A 9,811-nucleotide genomic window follows, 5' to 3' on the forward strand; every position below is an offset into this window, starting at 1 on the left:
TGGTACCAGAGATTGAACTCAGGACCTTGTGCTTGCAAGGCACGCAGCGGAAACACTGAACTAAATCCCGGGCCCTCACTGAACGTTTTTTAAAGAACAACTTCAGATTTCATGATCTCCCCATAGAAGACCTGAAGTCTGTACCTTTTTGTACCAGTGATCGAACTCAGGACCTTGCACTTATGAGGCAGGCATGGTACCGCTGAGCTAAATCCAGCTTTGTGTATCTTCAAAATCTTGCAAGTACCCTTGGGTAGGCTGGCAGGGTGATTCCCTTCTGTAACCGAGTCCCACATAACCTGCAGTTCAAATGGGACAGCTGTGGATGAAAAATTATTCCTCACATGACATCAATAGTGAACACAGGGCTTCAACAGTGTACAGAGAATTTAAAATTACTAAATACTCATGAAAACTACATTTTCTGTGTTGTGGGCAGTTCCACAACGTACAGGTGATGCTAACCTTCTCGTGTATTTCCTTGCATGTCTGTGTAGCTCAGAATCTCGCGCTTTTCGCTTGATGGAGTTTCCTCATAGTTTCTTCGTGTCTTACTGACAGGCTGTGATGCTGACAGGAAGTCGTCATACCGTTTTCCCGTTGGACACTTTCATGTTCCCTTAGCACCACGCCATCTGGGAACTCCAAGTTCCGTTCTCACTGTCTGCATCTCTTAGAACAACTTTGTGTTCTGTGGTCTGACTGTACTCCTTTCCTACTGGGCATCTTTCTTCCCTCAGAATTTTTTCTCTATTCCTGGTACCTTACGTTCATATCTGTGGCCCTGAAGATGTTGGGGTATTGTGGCATTATTATTGCTGAAGTTCCCTGAAAAATTTATCTTAGGATAAAGAGAAACCCGTTTTCTCAGCTGGGTTGACCTGTGCTTGGCGTGTGTACTAGACGGCCCTTGGTTCGAGCATGGAAATGTGCGGCGTTAAGAAAATCAGTGTCTTCGGAAGTTTTCATGGGGGGATGTTTTCATGCTTGGGCTTCCTTCCTTTCTTTTAGTTTCTTTCTTTCCTTCCTTCCTTCTGTTTTCTTTCTTTCTCCCTTCCTTCTTTATGTCCTTGCTTTTCTCATTCTTTTTTCTTTCTTCTTCCTTTTCTTCCTACCTTCCTCCTTTCTTTCCTTCCATTTTCACGCTCCCTTTCTTTTCTTTTCTCCTTTTCTTCCTCCTCCCCTCTCTTCCCCTTTTCCTTCCTTTCATGCCCTTTCTGTCTTCCTCTTCCTTCATTTCTTTTCTCTCTCCCCTTCTTTTCTTTCTCTCCCCCTTTTCTTTTCCTTCCTTCCTAGACAGTGGGTGAGTGCTCTACCACTGAGCTGTGTCTCCAGCCTTTATGCTTGGGCTTTCTGAGATGTAAGCACCCTGCGTGTCCCTAGCCGTGGCTCCGGTTTTGTCCCCGCACATTGCCTCTGCTCCTGCATAAAGAGACAGTAAAATTTCATTTGGTTATTTTGAGCATCGAGTGAGTTAACAAATATAAAGCATATAAATAGCATTGGGCACATTATGAGAGTTGCTCACTTGGCTATTTTGTCATGATAGGTGCTGAGCAGATGATGGAGGGGGTGAATGCCCATCACTGCTGGGGAGCAGGGACTCTTAATGAGGCAGGAGTCCCTCTTGTCACTGCATACCCTAGCCAGCTTTCTAGATCTGCAGTGGACAATGACCAACAAGGACCTCGACCAGTACTGAGCTTGACTTACCACTGGCACTGAACACAGAGCGCTGTTCGGCTGTTCCTGTGACTCGGGAGCAGGCAGGGTTAAGCTATTTGTGGCTGTTTGTCAATGCCCTGGCTCTGAAGAGGGAGCTGTAGAAGTCACCATGTGAAGTCTGGCCCTGCAGGAAACAGCTGTGGTAGGTGGAGCTGGCCTCTTTCCTGCAAGTTTCCGGCTTCCTCTCTGCAAAGCTGCCTGCCTTGGAAGAGTGGCTACACCCCTGGGGTTGTTTCTCCTGCTGGGGACCTGGCATTCCTGTGGGCCTTGAATGCTCTGGGCCCACATTTCTTCAGCTAAGGCTCCGCAACCTCATGAGCATGGCGTTTCAGTGTTGCCACACGGTTTAGATGATCATCTTTAAGAACAGCAACATGAAAGCGCATGCATATTCTGGGCCATCTAGCTGATACCTTAAAGCTGGGACTTGAATCTGAGTGTTAGCAATGCAACCCAAGACTATGGTGAATGTTTAGATTACAAATAAAAACAAACTGTCGCAGTAAAAGACACATTGCCAAGAATCCCCCTCTCAGCACTGCCTCTGGCTTTGAACACGCTTGTCCCATTGTTCTTGCTGCTTTTTAAAGCAATCCTGGAAGTCCTCCTGTGGCTGCCTGGGTGTCTTGAATGGACTCAAAACATTTACAGCCATTTCTGTCCAATAGAATCAGGGTGGTGAGGCCTTGCCCACCTTATTCACTGGACCTGACTCGGAGTTCCTCTTGACCTTTACCCAAAGTCAGAATGACGGAAAGATGAACTATTTGAGTCAATGCTGGACATCACGGGAGGCAGCCACAACAATGCAACTAACGACACTGGTGAGAGAGGAGCTCCAGAGCTGCTCCAGACAGTGGGGAGAGGGGGGATGAGTGTGTGGGGGAGGAGGGTGGCGTTTTGTTTTGAGGGGGGTTGTGGCAATGTGTCTTTTATTGTATTGTTTTGTTTTGTTTTTGGTACCTGGGATCGAACTCAGGTCCTTACGCTTTCGTGGCAGGCAGCGGAACTACTGAGCTACATCCCCAGCCCTGTCTGTCTTTTATTGTAATAACTTTTAAAAACGGAAACATCCGTTGTTCTTTTTGAGTACACATCATACATTTTGCTTACGATTGTGGTAGCGCCAGCCAGACAGAGCTAAACCAGGCAGAAGAAAACACATTGATATTGTGCTTGCCAAAAAATACCGAGTAAGGCCTGGGCCCCTCCTGCTGTCTACTTGGTATGGTAGAGGCGACACTGGGTTCCAGCCCCCACACAGGGAAGACAGAGGCCTGTTTATTTTTTATCCTGATTAGCCATTTTAAACCAACATGAATGAAAAAGAAACCCTGCTCTAAAAAAAAAAAAAAGCCAAGTAACCGCACAACAACACGGCAACAAAACAGGGGCTGGGGAGGACAGAACTGTCACACGGTGCAAGGTGACCTTAAAGTCTGGAATCGATTCGTGTCATCTGTAAGTGGCACATATTGCTGTAACAAAGTCTCATCTGTCACGTCACACATGGCAATTCAAATTTTATTGATTTGTAAACTTTTAATTGATTTTGGGGGGGTTACAGTTACATCAGAGCAACACGTGTAAACAGCTGATTCTAACTTTATAATTATTTATTAATTTTATAATAACAATTGCTGTGACATGAGGGCCCAAGAAAGATTTTATTGGTCACTGTTTTGTTTTTATTTTATGAAAAGGGTAGAAGCCAGGCATCTTGGCACATGCCTATAATCCCAGAACTCAGGAGGCTGAGGCAGGAGAACTGCCACAAGTTTGAGGTCAGCCTGAGCTACAGTGAGACTGACTCAAAATAAAGAAAAGGCCAAAGATAAAAGGGTGGAAATGTTATAGTTAAGCACATATACCATATGTATATACATATATGTTATGTGTACATAGTAATATACATGTAAATAAGTACATACCTATATTACAAATGAAGCTTAAGACAAAATTCTCACCTTTTGATTTTTCTTTGTTCCAGTAAAATTACCATTTTCTTAAAAAAAAAAGAAATACTGCTCCAGATAATTATTCAGTATACAAGTTTGGCTTTATGGGTTAAAAAGCAAGAAAAGAAGACATGAAAGTAAGGTAAAAGAAGAAAGAAGAGGTAAGAGGAAGTGTTTAAAAGGTCAGAAACACACATGACCAAGAGAGGCTGAGGAAACAGACCCTTGACTGACACAAATCTGAACTCACAGGAAGTACCTGCTGCTCTCCTGATAGTCTTTGTTCCTGGGTAAGTTATTTCGTTTTGCTGAGCTGAAATTTCCCTGTCTATAGCAATAGAAAGAAATAATAATATCCATCTTTAGGACTGTTGAGAAAAGTCAATGAAATTAGAAGTGTAAGGTATGTGACATACAGGAGGTATTCAGTGAATGTCAGTTCCTATCTTTTCACTACTCTCAGTGGTTCATTGGTACATTTTCAAAACTCCCTGTAAAATCCAGAATACAAAACAAAAGAAGAAGAAAAGGGGATGAATGAGAAATGACAGCACAGGCATCCAGGGAACTGTAGGGTCTCATTAATATGTTTCGCCTCGGTCTCTGATTGCCTAAAGGAACCATTTTAAAAGTTAGTTTTGTCCCCAAACTTTTGATTGCACAGCATGTGTGATTTTGGGTAAAGTTTTAATTTCTGGAAGAACTATCTAAAGATAAGAGCGATTAAAATTCCAATAGTCTTTGACTTTGAGAAGTTCTGCTTAAGATTTTCTAACTTTAGGGTAGTACAAAAGCAGTTCACATTCAGTAGAAACTGCATGTTAAATTGTGATCTTTCTTTGAATGCTGATCAGGTGCAATACATTGTTGCAGTGTGGTCTTCTCAGAACCCAGCCAGCCAAAAACCAGGAGGGCAGACACTGGTACTCTACAGCGTACTGTGTTCTCAGCTGTTTTGGAGATCATGTTTTGTGTTTTTGTATCCTGACACATGTGTAAAATGCCCATCTGTTTGCCCATGGAATATTCAATGATTTACTATAAAGTAGAATTTGTATTCAATGATTTTGTCCAACTGTGGGATAGTGTAAGTATTCCGAGCATACTAAGGGTGGGCTGGGCTAAGCTACAGTGTTCGGTAGCTTAGGTATATTAAATGCATCTTCAATTTAATAACAAATCTCAATTTATAGCATTTACCAGGATGTAATCCCATTGTAAGTTGAGTATCTATAATATTTGTGTCTCTCGTGTAATAGTCGGAGCAGAGCAAATCTAAAGTTTCTATGGTGGATAAAAGGGTTAGTGGTCCAACTTCCTTGTAATTTATTTCTCTGTCTTCTGCAACATGGCTTTTCCCCTGAATCCAAGATGGTGGCTCCTGCTCCTACCCTTGTACCTGCATCCCATACATCAAGAAGGAAAGAACACACTGTTTTCCTTTTAAGAATTGTACCTAGTTGGGCCTGGTAGCGTGTGCCTATTATTCCAGCACTCAGGGGCCTGAGGCAGGAAGATTGCCATGAGTTACAGGCCATTCTGGGCTGCATAGTGAGTTCGAGGCCAGACTGAACAGCAAAATGAGACCTCGTCTCAAACAAAACAAAACGAGAACAGAACCACACCTAGTGGTTATATACCTCATGAATGATCACATTCAATCAGTCTACATTTGTCAGCAAGGGAAGCAGACAGACCTAGTCTTGAGCTGCGTTACCATATTTCTAGTTAAAGCTTAGAATGTTATAAAAAAGGAAGGAAATTTCTGTACATTGTGGGGATGGAAATTACTTATCGCACCTTAAGATTGCCACGTTGAGTATGCACTCATAAATACATGTATATTTATACATTTTAAATGGCTACAAATATGACTACACTAAACTTTGGATACATTTTTCTTATTTTTGTTTGGGGGAACATTTTTAAACATGCACAAAAGAAGACAAGTAAAAATATAACAAAAGTTCTAACATTTTTTCCTATGCCCTTGTTTACTCTGGAGCCTTTCTTAGTACCATAGAATGCCAAACAATCACATAAACTGAATGTCTCCTTTTGAAGTGAGAAGCAATCCAGGAATAATAAGAACATATAAAAAGCACCCTGTTTTAAGCCTGAACTGATTTGTCACATTGCTTTTAAATTGCTGGTTGTGAACACCAGCCATGTACAAGTAACTATATTAAATGTGAAGGATGCAGGGAAGAATAAGATAAAGTTTCTGTGTCAACACATTTTGGGGATAGTAAGACAGGAGCAGTGAGTTATAGTCAGTATAGGAAGGCACAGAGGGACAGGGAAGGCTTCATAGAGGGAAAGAGGCTGAGTTGAGTTGTGGAGCACATGCTCGTGTGGGCAAGGCCCTGGCAACATCTCTAGGAAATGTATGAAGGAAAGGAGAAGGGCAGGGAGGGAAGGCACGATGTTGAACTCAGCAAGTTGTGAGGAAGCGTGGCCCCAGGAGAGGGGTGGGCTTGTGTTCCTGGAGAACTGGACGCATTTCCCAAAGCCCAGTGTGCAGCAGCCCATGGATTTCCTGGGTCAGGGCAGTGACTGCCAGTCAATTTCAGGCAAAGCCCAGGCCGCCGCCTTTCCATGTGCCTCTGCACCTGAGCCCGTGCCAGGCCAGGCCCCGCGTGAGTGGCCTCGTGACCACCACATGGATACCCTCCAGAACCTACGTCCTCAAACACTGTCCAGCGCTCCGAATTATCCTTTCTGCCCTCGCCAAAAGCCGATTACTTCAGGGCCGTTGATCTCAGCTAGAGGCCATCAAGGAAAACATCTGCCCACGAAGGTATGGAGGAGCACATGGCATCCAATCTCAGCCTCACTTCATCAGTGCCCTCAGAGGCGGTGCCATAAATCAAGGAATGCATTTTCTTAGATGTGGCATTTGTGGCCTTCCTGTGTTGGAAAGCATTTCAGGGGTAGCCGGGGATTTTCTCATGTCCCTTGGACTTCAGTTCATTGACCTTTTGCCAGCTTCAGAAACCTGCTCCCTGTATTCACCTCATGGCAAAAGCCCACTCTGCGTCCACCTGTGTTCCTGATCCTTGGTGTCTTTTTCAGAAGTTCAGTGCCTAGCACACCTGAATGCTCACGCTGTGTAAAAACCCAAAAGGGAGCTGGGAGCATGGGCAGAGGCACCTGGAGGTGATACGGGCATCCTACACAGCAGTGGAGCAGCACGTGCACCATCCACTTTATTTCTCTGCCTTGAATTCAGACAAGGTGTTTTTCTGTTGTCTTTGGCTTTAGAGGTCCCCAAAATATGGGCGGCACCTCCCTGCTTCCATTGGGCAGGTAAGGAAGGTGCACTTTCTGGAGGTCAGGTGAGGGTGTAGCTCAGTGGTCAAGCACTTGCCTGGTATGCACAAGTCCCTGGGTTCCTTCCCCAGCACCACACACACACACACACACACACACACACACACACACACACACGGTTGTAATGGTGGTGAGAACCCAGCTTGAGGCAAAGCCTGTGAGCCAGGGATCTCAAGGGACCATAGACAGGAAGTGAACCTTGGTTGTGTGAAGCCACTGAGATTTGGGGTTGGTTCCGCAGCTTTGGCTGGCCTGGTATACCCGGGTCAGTGCACATCATATTCTGTGTGTGGTCACTCAGAATGTTCGTGCCCTAGTTCAAGATCTCTTGATTTCAAGGAACTGGCACTGATTTGAATTTCAACATTAAAAGGGACTGAGGACACAGGACACGCAGATCTAGAATCCAAGAGCAGAAATGAGCTGGTTAGCTAACTTTCCCATGGCTCAGAAAGCTTGTGACACTGACTTCTAACTACTGAGCTGTGGATAGAGGTGAGGTTTGTCACTGGGGCTCAACCTGCAAAGAAGAATGACATTATTTCATGTCCTGTGTTTCTCTCTCTCTTCACTGGATCCAAGGCAGAGGCAATGGGAGAAACTGGAGCAGCCATTTCTGAATCATGAGTTCAAAGTTCCATACTGAGGAAGGTAAGTATTCCACGGAAGAACCTTGTGTACTCCTATGTCATTAGAGCCCATGCCAAGCCTCAGATTTCTACCCAGTTCTATTTCATTTTTGTGAGAGATAGAATTCTATCTGATATTCCTAAAATCTCTTTCACACAGCAGCCAAACTTGTCTCCCAGCTAGCACTCTATGATCTGAAAGGGTGCCTAGGTAGCCCCTTCACCTTCATGGAGCCTTCATTCTTTTTATTTTCTGTGGACCAGCTTCCTTTTTGTAGAAAGCATGGCTGCCCTAGAGATGGACTATGTGCATTCATACAACACACATTTTCTGAGTGCCTATGCTGTGCTGGGAACCACGATAGACAGTAGATGAAGATCCTTTATTGTGGAGCTCACAGCCTAGCAGGGATGGAAAGCAAAGGCTGAGATCACAGTGAAACAGAGACAAGGTGTGATCCCTATGACACGTGAGGGAGTAGAGACAATGAAGATGCAGGTGAACAACCTCCACCAATGCAGGGAAGCTCATCTGTGGTGTGAAGGAGTTTGACATAGAGACCAGTCATTCCCAGGGTGGACAACCTCTGCTGGGACACAGGAATAAGATCATAGAATTATCGTCTGTATTTTTTTTTAATCTCATGCTTTTCAAATGCACATGTCTCTGCATTCCTTATAATGTGTGAACTACAGTAGCACATTCACAAGGTAGAAATGAGGATGCGGCTGTAGGTCAGAAGTAGTGTTTGCATTCTGTCCCCAGCAGGAAGGTAGAATAATCAGGAAATAGCCATCGAAGAACTTCAAGCAGGGAGTAGTGGGGTCAGCTTTCCCACTCGGGAAGGCCAGCTGGGCTGTCGTGTGGAGAAGAATGCAGTTACAGAGATTAGTCAGGGAGAACGGCAGAAGCTGAACAGCTGAGAGACCCTGAAGGCCCAAGCTGGGTGGAGGTGGCTGGGCAAATTGGAGCAAGAGTTTGGAGAGAGAATTGCTAGTATTTCCAACTTACTAAATGTGGGCCTTGGAAAAGAGATGGAAGTGAGAAGATGATATGTAAGATTCTGTGTCGGGCACGGAAATGAATGGTGAGTCTGTCACTGCGACTTCAGGCCAGACGAAGCCTGTGGACCGTCCTTTGGGGGGGCAGAGAAGTTACTGGTGAAATGATCAAAACAGCTGTGGTGGGACAAGGTGGGTCAGTGTGCAGAGTGCCGAGGACCGGATCAGGGTGAAGAATTAGAAACACCCGTGGGAAGGGGATGTATTCCAGACACACAGTCGTGAATGGGGCGTTTTTAAGACGGGACTTCCGTCTTGTAAGGGTCCAGTCTCTCCCCTTACTCCTTTCTCCACTCTTTCCAGACACACAATCATCTTTCTTTTCACCATGCCTGGTCCACCTTCTTGGTTACTGTCAGAAAGTCACTCAATCCACCACAGATACCGACAGCAGCAGTGAGGTGGTCCCGCAACCAGGAACAGGTGAGACATCCTGAGGAACCAACTGAACTCAGGCAGCCTCTAGAACCTTCAGCTGTCCCATCAGACACACCTGAGAGCCAGCGAACGCCTCAGGTGTTTGTTTATTGTCTTATTATCATGGCAGTATTCTGTGTATGTGCTGTTTTCTTTTTCAGTGTTTGGGCCACGTGAAATCTTTTTGGGGGTCCAACCTGGGAAGGAAAGCCCATTCACAGGGTGTGTGTACGTGTGTGCCCGTCCATCTCTGAAGTCTTGTTTCAGAGCCCAGCTTGAGGGTGAGTCCTTGGCTTGCCAGGGTGGGGAGGGCGAGGCACAGGAGTGACCCGCGGAGGGCACAGCCGTTGCGGTAGCCTGGCCAACTCTAGCAACTTCCTTGGCTATTTAGTTCGAGCGAAGTCCTGGCACCTGGGGCTCCAAGGGGCCCGACACGGCTTCCCCAGGCTGGGCGCTCACGTCTCATCTTCGCCTTGGAAATGGGTCAGGGCGGGGCAGAAGCCCAAAGCCTCTCGCTCTGCCTTCTCCGTCAAGTGGCGCCCATAAATAACGGCCGGTCCCCTCCTCTGGCGGCTTCCCCAGCAGCCTGGGACCTCCACCTGCGGCCCTGGCTGGCTGCTCCGGGCAGATGAGCCGGAGCCGCTGGGCGTCCCCTCCCGGGGCGCCTGTATAGCAGACACCTGCAGC

General features: G+C 45.9%; 1 protein-coding gene across 1 annotated transcript in view; it reads left to right on the plus strand.

Annotated features, from left to right (window-relative positions):
• The first annotated feature begins 6,933 nt into the window (after positions 1-6,933).
• Positions 6,934-9,811, plus strand: part of LOC104859308 — an 8,421-nt gene continuing 5,543 nt past the window's right edge. Inside the window, exons 1-4 of the mRNA XM_019206854.1 lie at positions 6,934-6,992; positions 7,599-7,667; positions 9,011-9,130; positions 9,286-9,405. Of these exons, the coding sequence (XP_019062399.1) occupies positions 7,640-7,667; positions 9,011-9,130; positions 9,286-9,405 (268 nt within the window). The 5' untranslated portion in view covers positions 6,934-6,992; positions 7,599-7,639. The remainder of the gene's footprint in view (positions 6,993-7,598; positions 7,668-9,010; positions 9,131-9,285; positions 9,406-9,811) is intronic.

This window comes from Fukomys damarensis, unplaced genomic scaffold (assembly GCF_012274545.1).
Source record: "Fukomys damarensis isolate Sample0158 unplaced genomic scaffold, DMR_v1.0_HiC HiC_scaffold_37, whole genome shotgun sequence".
NCBI lineage: Eukaryota > Metazoa > Chordata > Mammalia > Rodentia > Bathyergidae > Fukomys > Fukomys damarensis.